General features: G+C 45.8%; 1 protein-coding gene across 2 annotated transcripts in view; it reads left to right on the forward strand.

The window, feature by feature from the left end:
- The window catches only part of col4a5 (collagen, type IV, alpha 5 (Alport syndrome)), an 87857-nt gene that overhangs the window by 42206 nt on the left and 22525 nt on the right, over positions 1 to 23126 (forward strand). For both annotated transcript variants that reach the window (XM_029760634.1, XM_029760635.1), the window contains exons 15-34: positions 33 to 134; positions 805 to 858; positions 1263 to 1304; positions 1539 to 1632; positions 4259 to 4546; positions 4782 to 4871; positions 5064 to 5134; positions 5411 to 5602; positions 5951 to 6119; positions 6600 to 6692; positions 6917 to 7021; positions 7328 to 7425; positions 11919 to 12069; positions 13514 to 13627; positions 19598 to 19765; positions 20558 to 20647; positions 21015 to 21161; positions 21298 to 21396; positions 21874 to 21963; positions 22764 to 22903. In XM_029760634.1, coding sequence (XP_029616494.1) covers positions 33 to 134; positions 805 to 858; positions 1263 to 1304; positions 1539 to 1632; positions 4259 to 4546; positions 4782 to 4871; positions 5064 to 5134; positions 5411 to 5602; positions 5951 to 6119; positions 6600 to 6692; positions 6917 to 7021; positions 7328 to 7425; positions 11919 to 12069; positions 13514 to 13627; positions 19598 to 19765; positions 20558 to 20647; positions 21015 to 21161; positions 21298 to 21396; positions 21874 to 21963; positions 22764 to 22903 — 2397 coding nt within the window. The remainder of the gene's footprint in view (positions 1 to 32; positions 135 to 804; positions 859 to 1262; positions 1305 to 1538; positions 1633 to 4258; positions 4547 to 4781; positions 4872 to 5063; positions 5135 to 5410; positions 5603 to 5950; positions 6120 to 6599; positions 6693 to 6916; positions 7022 to 7327; positions 7426 to 11918; positions 12070 to 13513; positions 13628 to 19597; positions 19766 to 20557; positions 20648 to 21014; positions 21162 to 21297; positions 21397 to 21873; positions 21964 to 22763; positions 22904 to 23126) is intronic.

Consider the following 23126-nt stretch of genomic DNA (forward strand, 5'->3'; position numbering starts at 1 on the left):
TGTATGATGACGGTCTGATGTTGGTTTTGTAGGGTGTATCTGGAGGTTCGAAGGGAGAGAAAGGAGAGCCTGGAGAAGCAGGCAAACGCGGCAAACCGGGGAAAGATGGCGACCCGGGTCCTGCTGGATTCCCTGTGAGTTCTACCCACAGAGCTATAATGTTTCTATACATTCTATCTGTCTATCTGTATGCTGTAAGTGAATGATCTGTCAACATCTACCTCTGCCTCTTTCTCTCTCCGATTCAGATAGTTTTTTTGTTTGTTGCATGACTGACAAGGCCACTATTGCTAGATTGCATTCGTATTACTGTTACAGTGTTATTTGGGTTGTTAGTCGAATTCGTTCTGAAATGTATTTATTTGTGTGCATTTTACTGCACTGTTAAGAGCTAGTGACCTAAGCATTTCGTTGCACCCGTTATAACATCTGCTAAACTGTGTACGCGACCAATACACTTTGATTTGATTTGCTAAAGAGAAGTGAGCCAATGAGATTCTGAAATAATGACTCGCTCGTTCTCTTTCTTTCTTTCTCTCTCTCTCTCACTCTCTCTTTCTCCCTGTCTCTGTACCTCCCTACATCGCTCTCTATCACACTCTCTCTCTCTCTATCGCTCTCTCTCCCTGTCTCTCTCTCTCTCTATTCAATTCAAAGGGCTCTACTGGCATGGGAAAGAAATAGACAGATACAAATAGATGATAAAGAAATGAACAGTAAGCACTCACAAAAGTTTCAAATGTCATTATCTCTCTCTCTCTCTCTCTCTCTCTCTCTCTTTCTCTCTCTCTCTCTCTCACTCAGGGTAGTAAAGGAGACCCAGGCGGCCCAGGTCTGCCAGGTCGGGATGGTGACAGGGTGAGTTTGGCCTCTGATGCTATTTTACACCGTACAATAAACTAGATCTACAAATACATGAACTGTTGGGGGCGGCAGTAGCCTGGCGGGTAGGAGCGTTGGGCCAGTAACCCGAAAGGTTGCCGGATCGAATCCCAGAGTCAACAAGGTAAAAATGTGTCATTTTGCCCCAGAGCAAAGTAGTTGACCCCCAACAACAACTGCTCCCCGGGCGATGATGACGTGGAGGTCACTTAAGGCAGCCACCCGCACCTCTCTGATCCAGAGAGGTTGGGTTAAATGTGCAAGATACATTTTAGTTTAATGCATTCAGTTGTACATCTGACTAGGTATTCCTCTTCCCCTTCGCCATCTCTTCTCTCACTTATCCCATCCATCTCACTCTCTATTGGTTTCTCTCTCAGGGGGACAAAGGTGACCGTGGATACCCTGGACCTCCGGGCGTGGTGAGAAATCAAACGATCTATTTATCTACTCATTCAGTTGTATTACAAGCATCATTATCTTATTACATTCTTCGTGGGCAAATGGTGGCCTCCCGTAGTTTTAGACATCGTCCACTAGATGGCAATGTAACCCTGACATTGGCAGTGTAACCTACTCTAGCCCCTGCATCCTGTAATATTCCACTATAACCACAAGATTGCAATAGTAACCTTTCTATCCCATTACTCTACCAGGTGATTAATGGTCAGACAGGAGCACGTGTGGGGCCAAAAGGAGAGCCTGGTTTCCCCGGGTCAGCAGGAAGGAAAGGAGACAGAGGACAACCTGGTACGTAACTACCCAACAGGAGATTGGACTTGATTTGTATTGGACACATACTGTAAAGAGTGCAATCGGGGCCTGGGTCATTCCACGAAATGAGGACCTTTTGCATTCCTTTGATACTTTAAAACCTCTTCAGCGTCTCATCCCGTTAGCGGGATCATTTTCCAGCGAAAACTCCTAGCGACATTAGCATAACGAAATTCAATATTTTTTTTTTTTCAAATATAGGACTGTCTCATATCGTTTTATAGATACACCTCTCTTGAATCGACCCTCGTCGTCCGATTTCAAAAAGGTTTTACAGGAAAAGCACAACATTAGATTATGTTAGAGGAGTACATGGTAAAAGTAGCATCATTTGAATTTTCCGACCAAGCACATGCATCACATATAACCAAAAAACAGCTAAATGCAGCACTAACCTTTTACAAACTTCATCAGATGACACACCTAGGACATCATGTTACACACAGCATGCATTCTTTTGTTCAATAAAGGTCATATTTCTATATAAAAACAGCATTTTACATCGGCACCTGACGTTGACTAACTATTTTCCCATAAAATGCGTCCCGGGAAACAGTGCTACAATTTCATAAATTACTTTTTTTCGAAAACGATTTTTTTATTTTATATTGTCAATCTAAGATTTATAGATGAATATCTCTTGAAAACACCCGTCATAACAGATTTTAAATTAACTTTACAGGGTAATCACACTTTGAGATAAAAGGAGATGCGATACTCAGAAAATGAGCTAGAAAACCTAGCTCGGCGCCATCTTGGATCAATCGCAAATCACATCTGATCTTGTATAATATTGTCAATAATCCCTCACCTTTAGTTGTCTTCATCAGAAAGCACTTCCAGGTATCCCAGGTCCACGACAAATGTATTTTCGGTCGAAAAAGTCCATCCTTTATGTTCCATTAGCTTGCTGTTGTTAGCGCGTCCGAAGGCTGTATCCAAATGCTCCGTCGGGCGCGGGACTTGGCTTACGAAAAATAACTTTTTTCCCTCCTTTAGGTTCGTTCAAACATGTCAAACGTTGTATAACATTAATCTATCTTCAGGGCCTGTTTCAACAAGAGAGCCAATAAGATTCGAGTGGGACGATTTCATTGTGTTTCAAAACGTTTCCAAAGGTGGGGGTAGACACGGCCGCCGACGTCACAATGCTGATGGCCCTCCTACTGTGACCAATTGCCACAGCGTCTCCTTCACTGAGTTTCGACAGTAGAAGCCTCAAAACACTTTGTAAAGACTGGGGACATCTAGTGGAAGCACTAGAAAGTGCTCAATGATCACTTTTTCACGTTGTGAATTACAGGCAAGGCTGTGAAGTCGAGTCCACAATTCAGAATCCCACTTCCTGTTTCAATCGGTCTCGGGGTTTTGACTGCCATGCGAGTTCTGTTATACTCACAGACACCATTCAAACAGTTTTAGAAACTTTAGGGTGTTTTCTATCCATATAAAATAAGTATATGCATGTCCTAGCTTCTGAGTTTGATTAGTAGGCCGTTGAAAATGGGAACGATTTTTTTCCAAAATGCGCTGTGGCGCCCCCAGTGGTAGGATATACGCAAGAGGTTAAGTAGAAATTGTGCACCAGTATTGAATTTTAAAAGTGTGTTATATTAAATGAAGTGCCCTTTAATATAGACCACATGGAGAATTCCGTACATCCGATTTTTATTATGAATAATGGTTTGCTAATGTGCCCAAATTCCGCATTTTGACATGTCCCACCGTCAACACTGTGTTACTTCTAGGAAGATTTAAACCCACCTAAACCCACCATCATTGTAAAGCCCTAGTTATTTTGTTGCTTTGACAAATTAATTTCCCGAAGATTATAATTTATTTTGTGTGATTAGTGATTCATTTCCACCTATCCCTCATTTAAAGGTGAATATTCCTTTAAAAAAAAGTATATAAAATATATATATATATAATACTTTGAACATCTAGTACTCAAATCATAGTGTAAAAGCAAGTGAGCAGGTTCTACTCATTTTGACTATTTTCTGGTGTTTTGTGGTGGAAAACTGAGCGGTTCGAGCATAACACATCAACCCCGTTACCCATAAATAAAAAGGCTAGAAATGTTTTAACATTTTCATTTTATTTTCTGTGGCTTGCATTCGATTACCACTTCCTGTTGCACACAACGAGCTTCCATTCAACGCTGTCACGAGGGGATTTATTGCTGATTTAGGATGATTTAACCCTGTTACAGTCAAACCTCTTACTTTATTTGACACTTAATAGGCACTTTGTCATTTTGTAATTTAACCTCTTGGGATGGGAAAACAGTTTTTTTATGAAGTTGAACATGTGCTCTTTATGACAGAATATTACAATTTGTTGAAATCCAACGTTTAAAAAAAAAACAAGTTAAACTTCTCGAAAGGCACGGAATTAGTTTAACGACCCGCTTATATTCATAAAGCGACTCAGAGCTGATCCAGTATTAGTTTTAGATGTTTAGATCATAAGGAATAAGATTATGTGAACACGGAGAACCTAGTCCTAGATCAACACTGCTACTTTAAGAGGCTTGGTGAATACAGAGCAAAATCCAGTTTTCATGGTGACCTTTCCCCTTTGACCCTGTCCTCCCCAGGTCTCTCAGGTCCTCCAGGCCAACCAGGAACCCCAGGTACCGGAGGTGTAGGCCAACCCGGTTCCCCAGGCTTCCCAGGTGAGAGGGGCCAGAAGGGAGACGAGGGCCAGCCAGGCATCTCCCGCCCTGGGCCCCCAGGACGAAATGGGGCCCCTGGGCTTCAGGGACCACCAGGCCCTCCCGGGGCCGCAGGGGTCTCCACAGGGGGCGGTAACTGTTTAGGAGGGGCCCCCGGGTTACCGGGACAACAAGGAGACAGAGGGTTTCAAGGAGAGACCGGACAGAAAGGTGGGTCGGACAGAGAGAGAGAGAGAGAGTATGTTTGTTTGTTTTCTTGTGTGTTCTCTGTTGTATACTTTCAGAGTATTGTCATGAGAGAGAGGTGTTATGTACAGTATTGTGTTACGGTGGTGTGGCTAATAATGAACAAACAAATGTATCATTGAAATGATCCCAACTGGCTTCTATGTCTGTCTTTCCCCTTACCTACCTACCTACTTACTTACTTGTCTGTCTCTCTCAGGTGACAAGGGAGAAACCTGTGTGAACTGTTTCTCACGTGGGAACTCCATCCCTGGAGCACCAGGCCCTCCCGGACCTCCTGGGTTCCCAGGTAAGACTGCACCCCTCTCACCTGGTCACCTATCTCCCTACCTGTTTTTTTATATCCTCACCTGGTAGGGAATAAGACCAAGTAGAGAGGAGAAAACACACACCTGATTTCACAATGTGCAGGCCACCGTAACACAATACTGTACACAACACCTCTCTCTCCTCCCTCTCTCCTCTCTCCTCCCTCTCTCAGGTGGACCAGGAGGACCAGGGGTTAAAGGTGACAGAGGATATCCAGGTGGCCCAGGACCCTCAGGTTCTTCTGTAAGTACTTCCTGTTTGTCACTTCCTGGTTTGAAACTGGTTTGAAGCTGGGTCTACACAACTTTATAGTAACCTACAGATTGACTTACTTGGAGCCGGTTTCCCAGACACCGATTAAGCCTAGTTCTGGACTATTAAACAATAATCTCCATTGAAAATGCTTTTTAATCCAAGATTAGATTTAATTTGTAGAGTAGTCTAGAGTAGCCGTGATAGAGTAACTAAATGACCCCTCCATCCTTCCATCTCTCTCTCCTCCATCCCTCTCTCCCCCAGGGTTTGCCTGGTCCCCAGGGTGCACCTGGTTTCCCAGGAGAGAAGGGTGACCCAGGTGAGGCTATTGCTGTGGATGGGGTGAGGGGCGACAAGGGAGACACAGGGTTCCCCGGACCCCCTGGCCTGCCTGGTCTGGACGGAGGACCTGGTCGCAATGGAGTTCCTGGAGCTCCTGGACCCAAAGGAACATCTGTGAGTAGCAAAGTGTCCATCTCTCTCCTTCCCTCCATTTATCTATTCATATATTTATGTATCCGTCCCATCCACACCCTCATCCTTTCCTCTCTCCACTCATCCATCAACCTTATCTTCTTTCTATCTATCCCTCCTGCTCTCTATCCCTCCCTACCTTCCTCCACCCATCTATCCATCCATCCCACCTCATCCCTTCATGTCTCCTTTCATCCCTCTATTCATCCCTTCCTTCATCCATCCATCCATCCATCCATCCCATCCAACTGTTCCTCTCTCCATCTATCCATCCAACCATTTCTCCCACTACATAGCATTCTATATTAACCCCTCTACACTCCTCTGCAGGGCTCTCTGTTAGTGAAGGGTGAGCGAGGGCCTCCAGGTGAGCCCGGTCTGCAGGGTCTCCCAGGTGACAGGGGTGTCCCCGGATCCCCAGGCGTCGGCCCCCAGGGGCCCCCTGGAGAGAAGGGTGTGCAGGGCGTCTCAGGGAGAACGGGAACACCTGGAGCACCAGGTAAGATATGTTGGCTGATGTACTTGAAAACCAGGGATGTCCACTCTTATAAAAAAATGTGCTTTCTAGAACCTAAAAGGGTTCTTCAACTGTCCCCATAGAGAACCTTTTGAAGAACCCTTTATGGTTCACGGTAGAAGCCTTTTGGCTCCAGGTAGAACCCTTTTGGATTCCTTCTTGAACCCTTTCCACAGAGGGTTCTACATGGAACCTAAAAGGGTTCTACCTGGAACCAAAAAGGGTTTTTCTATGGGGACAGCCAAAGAACTTTTTTGGAACCCTTTTTTTCTAAAAGTGTAGTAACTGAAATGTTGATAAAAGTGAGATACATCGACACACCTGGGGTCCTGGAAGGTTGTGTTATTTCATTGGTATCATACTTTTACCATTAGCTTTACCTGCTGCTCTTCTATGACAACAACTCTCTTGTAACCTTATTCCCTAACCTTTGACCCTTGGCCTTTGACCCCTGATCTATAGGCACTAAAGGTGAGCCGGGTCAAACGATAGCAGAGAAGGGACTCCCAGGACCCAGGGGACAGGATGGAGACCCCGGTCTTCCTGGAAACCCAGGTAAATAACATCTTTACCTGCACAGGTTCACATTCACCTGAATGGATAGGCATAAGATTTCATCCAGAATGATGACGACGGAAGTAAGGTAACAGACAGCACAGATGTTTGGTGTTGTTTGGGGGAATATTTGATCTAATTCTATGAAGTATACGCTAGCGAACTGTTTAGTAGTAGTGTAGTAAATGTTTGCCAAAACAAAGTGTTAATTTCTGTGTCCACAGGCAACCCCGGCGGGCCAGGACAGCCCGGTTTCCCCGGCTTACCAGGTGCCAAGGGCGACCCCGGCCTCTCCGGCATTGGACTGCCAGGACCCCCCGGCGCTAAAGGTAAACACTAAATACCTGGGCAGGTATACATTCACTGTCACCTATATGGTTATAATATAAACTTCATGGACCGATTTCCGGAACACAGATTAAGCCTAGTCCTGGACTAAGAAGCGTTTTCAACGGAGAATCTCCATTGAACATGCTTTTTAGTCTCGGACTAGGCTTAAGGCCCTGACGTCCACACAAGATGGCACAGCCATGATCTCGCTCATAGCACCATTGCACAGAGTGATTTGAGTGTTTTACAGTAGTGCCTTATACTATAAACAATTATCACAATCACTCACCTGTCCCCACCCGCAGGATTCCCAGGCTCATCTGGTGTGCCAGGTAGTCCCGGAGGTCCAGGAAGACCAGGAGTGGACGGCCTCCCCGGTGAGCCAGGTGGACCTGGAGCTAAGGTACGTACCACAACGACACTACTATAGATGGATTTTAATGCTGTACTAGTTACAGATTAACATAGTCATTTACAGTGTCAAGAAAAAGTATGTGAATCCTTTGGAAATACCTGGATTTTGGTCATAAAATTTGATCTGATCTTCATCTAGGTCACAATAATAGACAAACGCAGTCTGCTTAAACTAATAACACACAAACAGTTATATGTTTTCATGTCTTTATTGAACACACTGTGTAAACATTCACAGTGCAGGGTGGGAAAAGTATGTGAACCCTTGGATTTAATAACTGGTTGACCCTCCGTTGGCAGCAATAACCTCAACCAAATGTTTTCTATGGTTGCGGATCAGACCTGCACAACGGTCAGGATGAATTTTGGACCATTCCTCTTTACAAAACTGTTTCAGTTCAGAAATATTCTTGGGATGTCTGGTGTGAACTGCTCTCTTGAGGTCATGCCACAGCATCTCAATCGGGTTGAGGTCAGGACTCTGATTGAGCCACTCCAGAAGGGGTATTTTCTTCTGTTGAAGCCATTCTGTTGTAGATTTACTTCTGTGTTTTGGGTCATTGTCCTGTTGCATCACCCAACTTCTGTTGAGCTTCAATTGGCGACAGATAGCCTTACATTCTCCTGCAAAAAGTATTGATAAACTTGAGAATGAATTTTTCCGTCGATGATAGCAAGCTGTCCAGGCCCTGAGGCAGCAAAGCAGCCCCAAACCATGAGGCTCCCTCCACCATACTTTACAGTTGGGATGAGGTTTTGATGTTGGTGTGCTGTGCTGTGCATTATTTTGTGCATTATTAGTTTAAGCACACTATGTTTGTCTATTGTTGTGACTTAGATAAAGATCAGACCAAATTTGATGACCAATTTATGCATAAATCCAGCTAATTCCAAAGGGAATTATAGCAATGAGAATCCAAACTGGATAGCATTGTATCAAGCTAAGGTTAAGACTGAATGTAGACAGACCTGCACAGAGCAGTCGAAGGAACATGGCCACACCGCATTTAGCTAGCAGTATAGCTTTTCCTCCCAACCGAAGGTCAGACTGGGTTTAACACACAGGATTTAACAGAGCACAAGCGACTGAAAGTTTCAAATCGTAGAAGAGGTGGATGAAGGGTTTCCCTCCCAGCAGCCATGATGCCCTGAAGAGCTGACTGGAACCGGGATGAGAATTGAGGACCCATGTCTACCGGGAGTCCATGGATCCGGAAGACATGCTGCACCTTGAGTTAGGCCATCTCTTTAGCAGAGGGAGGACTAGGGAAGAGGAATAAAGTGGCTTTGGAAAACCGGTCCTCTACTGTGTTGCCATCAGTCGGGGGAAGACCCGTGACGAAGTCCAGGGATATGTGAGACCAGGGACGATGAGGGACAGGCCGTGGATGAAGAAGACCAGCTGGAGCTTGACAAAGAGTCTTGTTCTGCGTGCAGCCAGCGACGAACGTCCGGGACCATGGTAGGCCACCAAAAGCGTTGTCGCACAAAGGGCAGGGTCCAACGGGAGCCCGGGTGGCAGGCAAGCCTGGAGGAGTGGGCCCACTCCAGGACCGAGGAGCGGACAGCATCATGCACAAACATCTGGTTATCTGCCCCCCCCCCCCAGGGGTTTGTCTGGGAATTCTGCGCCTCACGGACATGCTTCCCTATTCCCCAGCTGAGTGCCTTGCCAGACACGAGGTGTGAAGGATGGTCTTGGGGTTAGAGGGTGTAGCTGCGGGGCTATAGCGGCTTGACAGCGCATCCGGCTTGATGTTCTTAGATCCTGGTCGGTAGGAGAGGGAGAAGTTGAACCGTATGAAGAGCAGGGCCCACCTAGCTTGCCTGGAATTGAGACGCTTGGCAGTACAGAGATATTCCAGGTTCTTGTGGTCGGTCCACACAATGAACGGATGTTCCGCCCCCTCCAGCCAGTGCCTCCACTCCTCCAACACCATCTTCACCACAAGAAGCTCACGGTTCCCCACATCGTAGTTCCTCTCTGTGGTGTTGAGGCAGTGGGAGAAGGCACAGGGAAGCACCTTGAGGTCCAGGGCAGAACACTGGGACAGGACAGCCCCCACTCTGACATCCGAATTATCGGCCTCCACCATGATCTGGCGGATGAACCAAGATGGGAGCTGTGGTGAAACGGTGTTTGAGATCCTGGAACGCCCGGTCAGCAGCTGGGGACCACGTGAACGGAACCTTGGGAGAGGTGAGTGCAGACAGGGGGGAAGCCAGGGTGCTGTAACCCCGGATAAAGCTGCAATAAAAGTTGGAGAATCCCAGGAAACGTTGCAGCTGCACCCTGGACGTAGGCTGGGGCCAATCCACCACCGCTCTCACCTTCCCAGGATCCATCTGTACACTCCCTGTAGCGATGATGTAACCCAGGAAGGGGATGGTGGAGTGATGGATTTCGCACTTCTCCGTGGTCACAAAAAGCTGGTTCTCCAGGAGGACGTGTCAGATGTGGAGCACGTGTTCTTGGGCGGAGCGGGAGAAGACAAGGATGTCATCGAGGTGGACGAAGATGAACCTGTTCAACATGTCTCGGAGAACATCATTAACCAGAGCCTGGAACACAGCTGGGGCGTTGGTAAGGACAAATGGCATGACCAGATACTCGTAGTGACCGCTGACCATGTTGAAGGCTGTCTTCCACTCGTCCCCTTCCTGTATCCGCACCAGGTGGTAGGCATTCCGTAGGTCCAGCTTGGAGAACACAGTGGTTCCCTGGAGCGGCTCGAAGGCAGAGGAGATGAGTGGTAGTGGGTAGCGGTTCTTCACCGTGATGTCGTTGAGGCCCCTGTAGTCGATGCACGGGCGCAGGGTTTTGTCCTTCTTCTCCACAAAGAAGAACCCTGCGCCGGCAGGGGAGGCAGAAGGACGGATGAACCCTGTAGCTAGGATGTCCTCTATGTAGGTCTCCATTGCCTTATTCGCCGGACCCGACAGAGAGTACAGTCATCCCCGGGGCAGTGTGGTGCCTGGGAGAAGGTCGATCCCGCAGTCATAGGGTTGGTGCGGAGGAAGTAAAGTGGCCCGGGCCTTACTGAAATCCTCCCGGAGGTCCTAGTACTCCGCGGAAATGGGGGAAAGGTCCGGGGCAACTTCCCGAGCCCACCGGAAGATGTCCCGGGGCAGGCTATGCTGACTTCAGGCAATGGGCGTGGCAGAATGGGCTCCAGCCCATGATGGCACCAGCAGTCCAGTCAATAAGGGGATTGTGTCGCTGGAGCCAAGAGAATCCCAATACCACAGGAACCTGAGGAAACTTAATCAGCATACATTGGATTGCCTCGCTGTGGTTCCCTGACACTCGTAGGTTGATGGGAGTGGTATTGTGAGTGACCCGCTGTCCAGTGAGGAATCCGTACAGTTGCTCAAGCAAAGTCTTGAACACCTTGTCATGGCATTCTGCCAGGGTTTGGAGTGCCTCCATAAGACATTGTAGTAACTCCTCGTGTCGTCCAATGGTGGCTCCTTGCAGGGAGACAGCATTGTGGAGCTGGTCTGAGTCTGCTGGGTTGGTCATGGCCAGTTCATACTATCACGTATTAGGGAAGACCCAGATGCAGACAGTGTCGAAGAAAAGTTTATTACTAGAAAAGGGAGCAGGCTAAACGACAAGCCTTGACCTAGCAGACAGAGGTCAGTAATCCAGATCAGAGTCCAAAAGGTACAGGACGGCAGGCAGTCTCAGGGTCAGGGCAGGCAGAGGTCAATAATCCAGTGTGGTGGGGCAAGGTACAGGACGGCATGCAGGGTCAGGGCAGGCAGAATGGTCAACGAGGGGAAAACTAGAAAACAGGAACTATAAAAAAGACAGGAGCAAGGGGAAAAACGCTGGTAGTCTTCACTAACAAAACGAACTGGCCTCACTCCCCCTGAGATATCTACTGCAGCCCTCATCCTACACATACAACACCCGTTCTGCCAGTCACATTCTGTTAAAGGTCCCCAAAGCACACACATCCCTGGGTCGCTCGTCTTTTCAGTTTGCTGCAGCTAGCAACTGGAACAAGCTGCAAAAAACACTCAAACTGGACAGTTTTATCTCAATCTCTTCATTCAAAGACTCAATCATGGACACTCTTACTGACAGTTGTGGCTGCTTTGCGTGATGTATTGCCCTTTGTGCTGTTGTCTGTGCCCAATTATGTTTGTACCATGTTGTGCTGCTGCCATGTTGTGTTGCTATCATGTTGTTGTCATGTTGTGTTGCTACCATGCTGTGTTGTCATGTGTTGCTGCCATGCTGTGTTGTTATCTTAGGTCTCTCTTTATGTAGTGTTGTGTTGTCTCTCGTCGTGTGTTTTGTCCTATATTTTTATTGAATTTGTTTTTATTTTTAATCCCAGCACCAGTTCTTAACTGACTTGCCTAGTTAACTAAAGGTTAAATAAAAAATATATTTAAAAAAATGTTAACAAGGTCTACATTTGTGTGTGTTTGGGTATTAATTTGAGTTTTCTATTTGTGTGTGTGTGATAGGGAGAGCCAGGATTCGGGCTGCCAGGTCCCCAGGGCCCTCCAGGCTTCCCTGGACCCAAAGGATTACCTGGACCCAAAGGAGACTCCGGTTTCCCCGGCAACCCCGGCTCGCCCGGACGTTCCGGCTTCGACGGTGGCCCTGGTGCCAAAGGTACGGTTCCAACTTTTATTGGTGTAGTCGGTTGGAGTTAGGAGCTTAGGAACACTGAAGATCCACCTATACTGAAAATATGGCTTTTCTGTCAGTGGTTTCAAATTAAAGTGCCGTTTAAGTTATTATTTACTCTTTTTATAGATCAACAACATCATACTCTAATCTTGCCTCATTATTTCTGGTCTGATTTTTCCAGAAACAGGTTAAGCCTAGTTCTAGACTAAAAGAATGCTCAGTGGTGTCTTCAATAAAAGTTATACTTAGTCCAGATCAGTGTCCGTCGGTGCTGTTTAAGAAGAGGGAGGACGATTATTTTTTTATGAGCGAGGCCTTTTTTATATTACTGTAACGGCTGGCGTGAGAGAGAGTAGACCAAGGTGCAGCGGAGTTAGTGTTCATCATTGAATATTTAATAGACGAAAGAACACTATACAAAAATAAGAAAACCGACAGCCAAACAGTCCTGTCAGGTGCAAAACACTAACAGAAACAATTACCCACAAAACCCCAACGGAAAAACAGGCACTTATGTGTGACTCCCAATCAGCAACAACACTCTACAGCTGTGCCTGATTGGAAGCCACACGGCCAAAATCAATGAAACAAACCAACATAGAAAAATGCACATAGAACGCCCACCCAATGTAACACCCTGGCCTAACCAAAATAAAGAACAAAAACCCCTCTCTATGGCCAGGGCGTTACAATTACAGCATATTGGATGACTGTCATTCATATTCCATTCACCCAGCTCAATGTAACATCGATAGGTTTAGGCTACTACATGATACTATTGATTTCTTTTAAGGAAATGAATTTGTTCAAAACTGTTCAACTATTGTCTTTCTACTACTTCTACTACTACTTTAACGTACTGCAGTGCTAGCTATCTGTAGTTTATGCTTTTAGTACTAGATTCATTCTCTGATCCTTTGATTGGCTGGACAACATGTCAGTTCACACTGCAAGAGCTTTGATAGGTTGGAGAATGTCCTCTGAAAGTTGTCATAATTACTGTGTAAGTCAATGGAAGGGGGTGAGAACATAGGTTTTCAAGGTTTTCTAGACTTCTAGGTTTTGTACTGAAGTCAATGTACCCAGAGGAGGACGGAAACTAGCTGTTAAAAAGAGTAAATAATAACTTAGTAATCTTAAAAGGCACTTTCATTTGAAACCACTGACAGTAAAGCCATATAAAAAAAAATCTGAAATTCACTGAGGAGAATGGTCCTCCCCTTCCTCCCCTGAGGAGCCACCACTGGTCCAGATAAAACATATTCTGTTAGCCAGCTAGTTAGTTGGTATTGCCATTTTAACAAGTGTGTGTTCTGTACCTGTCTGTCTCCTCTCTGGTATCCCTGGTACACCTTTTAGGTAGCTAGCCAGTTGGTATTATTTTGTTAACAGGTATGTGTGTTCTGTATTTGTTTGCCTCTTCCAGGTGACTCTGGTATCAATGGTATACCCGGAGCCCGTGGACCTCCAGGTTCGCCCTCCATCGGCTCTCAGGGCATCCCCGGCCCCATTGGACCCCCAGGACCCATGGGCTCTCCAGGTAAGACAACCTAGCTGACGTTTGACTAGACGAAAATCAGGTTTGATTTATAGATTCATAGTTTGATTAGAGATTGACATCTAGTTTGATTTATGGCATTTGTATCTAGTTGCTTACAGCGGACCTTGTGGTATCACCATCATTTGTACGTAATGCTAAGCATTTTTATCATATTCAACCTCTGCAAAGTCTAATTCATGAGAAAACAATTGAATATATATGTATGTATATTTCTGCTGTATTTTTCGAAATATAATATTTTGTTCTATTTTTGTTTTCAACACGTTAACATTCTGTTGAGATGACTCAATATGTGTTATCTCGAATGTATTGTCTCAGTCACAGCTTGGTATGTGCATTATCACCTTCACCACATACTCATAACTTATATGAATGTTTATTATGTACAGCATCTCAATGGACTGGCTATGTGGTTCACGCTACATTGTCACACTTGTTATTAGGAAAGTAACACCATTCTTCTGCAAGGCTTTTGAGCACCAAATAGTTTGTAAACAGTTTGTAAGAGGTTAAAGGGTTTGTAAAGGGTTTGTTTCTTTGTTGTGCACTGAATGATGTCACCATGGGTGATCATGTGAAGTTTGCATCCCAGAGAGATGCATTCTGGGTTATCAGTCATCGATGGTAACCGTACCCTGATCTTGGGAGTTCACTCTTATTCTTCTTCTCATCTCTCGTCTCTTTGGCGATGCCCACTTGTGAAGCTGTTAGCTATCACCCACCCACACAATTCTAAGTCCACTTTTCCTGCACTTGTTTTTGCCACTTTGTTCACTCTTAAACACAATTTGCCTTCCTCTTTAAAACGAATACAGTTGAAGTTGGAAGTTTACATACACTTAAGTTGGAGTCATTAAAACTAGTTTTTCAACCACTCCACAAATTTCTTGTTAACAAACTATAGTTTTGGCAAGTCGGTTAGGACATCTACTTTGTGCATGACACAAGTAATTTTTCCAACAATTGTTTTTAGACAGATTATTTCACTTATAATTCACTGTATCACAATTCCAGTGGGTCAGAAGTTTGCATACACTAAGTTGACTGTGCCTTTAAACAGCTTGGAAAATTCCCGAAAATGATGTCATGGCTTTAGAAGCTTCTGATAGGCTAATTGACATAATTTGAGACAATTGGAGGTGTACCTTTGGATGTATTTCAAGGCCTACCTTTAAACTCAGTGCCTCTTTGCTTGACATAATGGGAAAATGTAAAGAAATCAGCCAAGACCTCAGAAAAAATAATTGTAGACCTCCACAAGTCTTTCCAAATGCCTGCAAGTATAAACACCATGGGACCACGCAGCCGTCATACCGCTCAGGATGGAGACGCGTTCTGTCTACTAGAGATGAACGTACTTTGGTGCGAAAAGTGCAAATCAATCCCAGAACAACAGCAAAGGACCTTGTGAAGATGCTGGAGGAAACAGGTACAAAAGTATCTATATCCACAGTAAAACGAGTCCTATATCGTCATAACCTGAAAGGCCGCTCAGCAAGGAAGAAGCCACTGCTCCAAAACCGCTGTAAAAAAGCCAGACTACGGTTTGCAACTGCACATGGGGACAATGATCATACTTTTTGGATAAATGTCCTCTGGTCTGATGAAACAAAAATAAAACTACACTGCTCAAAAAAATAAAGGGAACACTTAAACAACACATCCTAGATCTGAATGAAAGAAATAATCTTATTAAATACTTTTTTCTTTACATAGTTGAATGTGCTGACAACAAAATCACACAAAAATAATCAATGGAAATCCAATTTATCAACCCATGGATGTCTGGATTTGGAGTCAGACTCAAAATTAAAGTGGAAAACCACACTACAGGCTGATCCAACTTTGATGTAATATCCTTAAAACAAGTCAAAATGAGGCTCAGTAGTGTGTGTGGCCTCCACGTGCCTGTATGACCTCCCTACAATGCCTGGGCATGCTCCTGATGAGGTGGCGGATGGTCTCCTGAGGGATCTCCTCCCAGACCTGGACTAAAGCATCCGCCAACTCCTGGACAGTCTGTGGTGCAACGTGGCGTTGGTGGATGGAGCGAGACATGATGTCCCAGATGTGCTCAATTGGATTCAGGTCTGGGGAACGGGCGGGCCAGTCCATAGCATCAATGCCTTCCTCTTGCAGGAACTGCTGACACACTCCAGCCACATGAGGTCTAGAATTGTCTTGCATTAGGAGGAACCCAGGGCCAACCGCACCAGCATATGGTCTCACAAGGGGTCTGAGGATCTCATCTCGGTACCTAATGGCAGTCAGGCTACCTCTGGCGAGCACATGGAGGGCTGTGCGGCCCCCCAAAGAAATGCCACCCCACACCATGACTGACCCACCGCCAAACCGGTCATGCTGGAGGATGTTGCAGGCAGCAGAACGTTCTCCACAGCGTCTCCAGACTCTGTCACGTCTGAGACTCCATCTCATGCTAACACTAGAGTGAAAGCACCGCCAGCATTCAAAAGTGACCAAAACATCAGCCAGGAAGCATAGGAACTGAGAAGTGGTCTGTGGTCTCCACCTGCAGAACCACTCCTTTATTGGGGGTGTCTTGCTGGTTGCCTATAATTTCCACCTGTTGTCTATTCCATTTGCACAACAGCATGTGAAATTTATTGTCAATCAGTGTTGCTTCCTAAGTGGACAGTTTGATTTCACAGAAGTGTGATTGACTTGGAGTTACATTGTGTTGTTTAAGTGTTCCCTTTATTTTTTTGAGCAGTGTATTTGGCCATAATGACCATCATTATGTTTGGAGGAAAAATGGGGAGGCTTGCAAGCTGAAGAACACCATCCCAACCGTGAAGCAAGGGGGTGGCAGCATCATGTTCTGGGGGTGCTTTGCTGCAGGAGGGTCTGGTGCACTTCACAAAATAGCATGAGGAAGGAAAATTATGTGGATATATTGAAGCAACATCTCAAGACATCAGTCAGGAAGGTAAAGCTTGGTCGCAAATGGGTCTTCCAAATGGACAATGACCCCAAGCATACTTCCAAAGTTGTGGCAAAATGGCTTAAGAACAACAAAGTCAAGGCATTGGAGTGGCCATCACAAAGCCCTGACCTCAATCCTGTAGAACATTTGTGGGCAGAACTGAAAAAGCGTGTGCGAGCAAGAAGACCTACAAACCTGACTCAGTTACACCAGCTCTGTCAGGAGGAATGGGCCAAACTTCATTCAACTTATTGTGGGAAGCTTGTGGAAGGCTACCCGTAATGTTTGTCCCAAGTCAAACAATTTAAAGGCAATGCTACCAAATACTAATTGAGTGTATGTAAACTTCTGACCCACTGGGAATGTGATGAAAGAAATAAAATCTGAAATAAATCATTCTCTACTATTATTCTGACATTTCACATTCTTAAAATAAAGTGGTGATCCTATCTGACCTAAGACAGGGACTTTTTACTAGGATTAAGTGTCAGGAATTATGAAAAACCGAGTTTAAATGTATTTGGTTAAGGTGTATGTAAACTTCCGACTTCAACTGTTTGTCATTAGTCACACTCTTCTTTATTTATAACTCTTTATTCACCTCCATACATTTACATTTACGTAATTTAGCAGACGCTCTTATCCAGAGTGACTTACAAATTGGTGCATTCACCTTATGATATCCAGTGGAACAACCACTTTACAATAATACATCTATATCTTTTTTTTGTGGGGGGGAGGGTGGGGGGGGGCGTTAGAAGGATTACTTAATCCTATCCCAGGTATTCCTTAAAGAGGTGGGGTTTCAAGTGTCTCCGGAAGGTGGTGATTGACTCCGCTGTCCTGGCGTCGTGAGGGAGCTTGTTCCACCATTGGGGTGCCAGAGCAGCAAACAGTTTTGACTGGGCTGAGTGGGAACTGTGCTTCCGCTGAGGTAGGGAGGCGAGCAGGCCAGAGTTGGATGAACACAGTGCCCTTCTTTGGGTGTAGGGACTGATCAGAGCCTGAAGGTACGGAGGTGCCGTTCCTCTCACAGCCCCGTAGGCAAGCACCATGGTCTTGTAGCAGATGCGAGCTTCAACTGGAAGCCAGTGGAGTGTGCGGAGGAGCGGGGTGACGTGAGAGAACTTGGGAAGGTTGAACACCAGACGGGCTGCGGCGTTCTGGATGAGTTGTAGGGGTTTGATGGCACAGGCAGGGAGCCCCGCCAACAGCGAGTTGCAGTAATCCAGACGGGAGATGACAAGTGCCTGGATTAGGACCTGCGCCGCTTCCTGTGTGAGACAGGGTTGTACTCTGCAAATGTTGTAGAGCATGAACCTACAGGATCGGGTCACCGCCTTGATGTTAGCGGAGAACGACAGGGTGTTGTCCAGTGTCACGCCAAGGCTCTTAGCACTCTGGGAGGAGGACACAATGGAGTTGTCAACCGTGATGGCGAGATCATGGAACGGGCAGTCCTTCCCCGGGAGGAAGAGCAGCTCCGTCTTGCCGAGGTTCAGCTTGAGGTGGGGATCCATCATCCACACTGATATGTCTGCCAGACATGCAGAGATGCGATTCGCCACCTGGTTATCAGAAGGGGGAAAGGAGAAGATTAATTGTGTGTCGTCTGCTTAGCAATGATAGGAGAGACCATGTGAGGATATGACAGAGCCAAGTGACTTGGTGTATAGCGAGAATAGGAGAGGGCCTAGAACTGAGCCCTGGGGGACACCAGTGGTGAGAGCACGTGGTGCGGAGACGGATTCTCGCCATGCCACCTGGTAGGAGCGACCTGTCAGGTAGGACGCAATCCAAGAGTGAGCCGCGCCGGAGATGCCCAACTCGGAGAGGGTGGATAGGAGGATCTGATGGTTCACAGTATCAAAGGCAGCAGATAGGTCTAGAAGGATGAGAGCAGAGGAGAGAGAGTTAGCTTTAGCAGTGCGGAGAGCCTCCGTGACACAGAGAAGAGCAGTCTCAGTTGAATGACCAGTCTTGAAACCTGACTGATTTGGATCAAGAAGGTCATTCTGAGAGAGATAGCAATAGAGCTGGCCAAGGACGGCACGCTCAAGAGTTTTGGAGAGGAAAGAAAGAAGGGATACTGGTCTGTAGTTGTTGACATCGGAGGGATCGAGTGTAGGTTTTTTGAGAAGGGGTGCAACTCTCGCTCTCATGGAACTCACAGTTCTGAAGGCACCATCATCATGTACAGTATGTCATGTTGGATAGACGTAGAGCATTGTAAACCCTCCTCCCCCCTTCCCCACCTCTCTTTCTTACACTGTGATGTTCCTCATCCACTCCACCCCATTTTGAATATACGCCCTCCTTACCCGCCGTCTTCTGACCTTTGACCTCAAGGCGAGAAAGGTATTGTACCACAGCCTGTCTGGACTATAGTCTCTATCTGGCAGCTGATTGGTTGATTGGTACTGTATTTCTGTGTGATTGGTTGATTGGTTAAGGGACTGTACATCTGTTTGGTGTGACATCTTTACTCTTGGGGCTCCCGAGTGGCGCAGCGGTCTAAGGCACAGCATCTCAGTGCTTGAGGCGTCACTGGTTTGAATTCAGGCTGTATCACAACTGGCTGTGATTGGGAGTCCCATAGTGCGGCGCACAATTGGCCCAGCGTCGTCTGGATTTGGCCGGTGTAGGCCATCATTGTAAATAAGAATTTGTTCTTAACTGACTTGCCTAGTTAAATAAAGGTTAAATAAAACATAAACTAATTTTAAAAAGAGATAATAATAGAAAATGAGGTTATTTGACCTATTCTGGACTGACAAATGGAACCTTTATAATGTGTTGAATAGTCACTAATCATAAGTAGAGAGATTCAACCTAGCACTTAGTCAAGTTCAAAAAGCTTTATTGTCCATCAAATGTGCATAAGACCAAATATTCTCTTTGGCATTTGTCAAAATTGACCTTCTCTGAGGTTATAGATAATGGACAGATGCTGATCAGGAAGTGAGAATCTGTCCTCACTCTGTCATTGATTCCTGGCATTTCAGGATACTCAGGCGCCAACGGAGAGAAGGGAGACCCCGGTCCTCCCGGCCTGGACATTCCAGGGTTGCCAGGCGACAGAGGAAGTCCCGGTTTCCCCGGCAGCCCCGGGGGAGTTGGACCACAGGGTAACCCTGGCGGCCCTGGCCGAGACGGACTGCCTGGCCTGCCTGGTAGGATAACAGACCGAGACCAACATCAAACCTACCTAATCTATGTGTGTTTTAGTCTCTGTCGGTCTAGTTTTCAATCTTTTTCTGTGTTATGAATGGACTGTAAGAAATCAGAGTCTATTGCTGGTTTACATAGGCAGCCCAATTCTGATCTTTTGCCCAATTAATGGCAAAATATCTGATCTGATTGGTCAAAAGACTAATTAGTGGCATAAGGTCAGAATTGGGCTGCATGTGATAACGCAGTCTGTGTGTTTATTTCAGTCTCGTTTATGTCTGGTTCCAAATCGCTTTCTGTGTAATCTACATACAGTATATGGGCTCCCGAGTGGTGCGGCGGTCTAAGGCACTGCATCTCAGTGCTAGAGGCGTCACTACAGACCCTGGTTCAATTCTGGGCTGTATCACAACTGGCCGTGATTGGGAGTCCAATAGGGCGGCGCACAATTGGCCCAGCGTCGTCCGGGTTTGGGTTTGGCCGGGGTAGGCCGTCATTGTAAATACGAATTTGTTCTTAACTGACTTGCCTAGTTAAATAAAAGTTAAATAAAAAATTGAATATGGACTGGCCAGTATGATGTCACACTGACTACCTTTCTCTCTCTTTGTTTTCTGTTGGACATTGTTGTTACTCTATCGCCATCCCAAATAGCACCCTATTCCCTATTTATGAACTAGTCAAAGGTAATGCACTATATAGGGAATAGGGTGCCATTTGGGACACAGACAGTGTCGCTGACCTTCACCCTGTCTTGATGGGGAATTGCCAGTCAAAAGTCTGTCCATCAACAGGTGGTAAAGGAGACATGGGTGTGATGGGAGCTCCTGGACCTCTGGGGTCCCCTGGGAACCCCGGAGCCCCCGGCTTCCCTGGACCTAAAGGTACGCACACACACACACACACACACACACACACACACACACACACACACACACACACACACACACACACACACACACACACACACACACTAGAGCTGGGCGATATGGACACAAATCCATATCATGACAAATTGACTGAATTATCACGATACCGATAAATTGAACAATAACTTTATAACATTAATGTGCACCGCTGTTAATATGACCACAAGTCTTACATTCAAACAAACTAGTCCAAAACATCTGCTGCGCTAGCTATAAGGAACCCACACACAAACACATAAACACACACATCGGTATACACACACATTGGTACTGTATGTGTCTTCGATAATAGACCCTCTGACTCTGTGTCTCCTACCTCCAGGTGACGATGGTTTCCCAGGGCGACCAGGTGGGCCCGGCGGTTCAGGTTTGAAGGGAGACAGGGGAGAGCCCGGTATCGTGGGACTCCCAGGACCCAGCATTCCTCCCCAGGAACTGAAGGGTGGCAAGGGAGAACCAGGAGCTCCAGGTACGTCTGTCTCTCTGTCTGTTTATCTGCCTGTCTGTCTCTATCTGCCTGTTTCTGACTGACTGATGTAGACTGCTACGAATGCAGCTTTGTCTCACTGTCCTTACTGTTTCCTGTGTTTTTTTGTGTTGTGTAGGTTTGGGAGGACTGCCAGGTCAAAAGGGTATCCCTGGTCTCCCTGGAGATGCTGGTATACCAGGACAGGACGGACGACCTGGGTTGCCAGGACCTCAAGGTATACTCATACTATCTAGAAACTCATCCTCTAGCACACTCATCCCTCCAGAATGTCCTCTATTGAACACTAGCACACTCATCCCTCCAGAATGTCCTCTACTGAACACTAGTACACTCGTCCCTCCAGAATGTCCTCTATTGAACACTAGTACACTCATCCCTCCAGAATGTCCTCTATTGAAAACTAATACAGTCATCCCTCCATAATGACCTCTACTGAACACTAGTACAGTCATCCCTTCAGAAGGTCCTCTACTGAACACTAGTACAGTCATCCTACTTTTCCTGTTGACTTCAATGTGCCTTTGACATGTACATTTATCATTTTATTATGAGTGTCTTGCATCTTCAGGATGCTCAACCCAAATGGGCTTATAAAACATGCATATGTCCAAGTTACACGCATATCTCAAGATATGATTCAGCCCCATAATGTCCTCTACTGAACACTAACTTTCCTCTCTGCTGTGTTCAGGTCCCAAAGGAGACGCAGGTATCCCTGGAGGATCAGGCTCACCAGGAGCCCCAGGAGCGAAAGGCAACATGGGAGAGATGGGCTTCCCAGGTGGGTATTAGATCGCCCCATATCCCCACCATCATGTTCTATAACCTCATATCCCCACCATCATGTTCTATAACCTCATATCCCCACCATCATATTCTATAACCTCATATCCCCACCATCATGTTCTATAACCTCATATCCCCACCATCATGTTTAATAACCTCATATCCCCACTATCATGTTCTATAACCTCATATCCCCACCATCATGTTCTATAACCACATATCCCCACCATCATGTTCTATAACCACATATCCCCACCATCATGTTCTATAACCACATATCCCCACCATCATGTTCTATAACCACATATCCCCACTATCATGTTCTATAACCTCATATCCCCACCATCATGTTTAATAACCTCATATCCCCACCATCATGTTCTATAACCTCATATCCCCACCATCATGTTTAATAACCTCATATCCCCACCATCACCATCGCCGAAATGTTATGTTTATTGACCTGTCATTCCTATATTCTTTACACTGAAATATAATCAAGAATACTTTTTTTTTTTTTTAATGTAAAGACTTCCCATAACCCCCGAGATTTGGCCACTCTCAGCTCTCCATGTTCATAGAAACGCTGGCTGTTATGAATTGACATACCTGAATACTTTTATTTTGTTACAGCAGGTTTTCTGTAACAGTTTAAGGATGAAAAAAACAAGTATACAAATACAGTTTGATCCATATATTGATTGCTAGATTAGTCACAATTAGTTAGAGTGTTGTCACTGAACTCCATTTATCTGACTACACCAATCTTATTGTCCATTTATGATGATGTCACAGGACCCACAGGGGCGAAAGGAACTCCGGGTCAATCAGGTCGGTCGGGTGGACCCGGTAGTTCGGGATCACCAGGGTTCCCTGGAGCTAAGGGAGAGCCCGGTTCCCCTGGCTTTGGTTCCCCAGGAGCTACAGGTCCCAAGGTATGGAACCCTCTACTCTAGAACCCTTTAGAACAGTCTAGAACCATTTAGAACCAGTACTGCATAGAACAGTGTGTGCCTTTATGCATAAGTCTAGATCTCTGTCCAAGTTTAGATGAGTTTACCTGTTTCAAAGGGAACTGTATACTCATTCTGAATGATATTTGAGTAATATGGAAAATGTGCTTCATTGATAAAGTTGGTATTGTTATAATCAGTAGTT

The sequence above is a fragment of the Salmo trutta genome, chromosome 8 (genome assembly GCF_901001165.1).
Source record: "Salmo trutta chromosome 8, fSalTru1.1, whole genome shotgun sequence".
Taxonomy (NCBI): Eukaryota; Metazoa; Chordata; class Actinopteri; order Salmoniformes; family Salmonidae; genus Salmo; species Salmo trutta.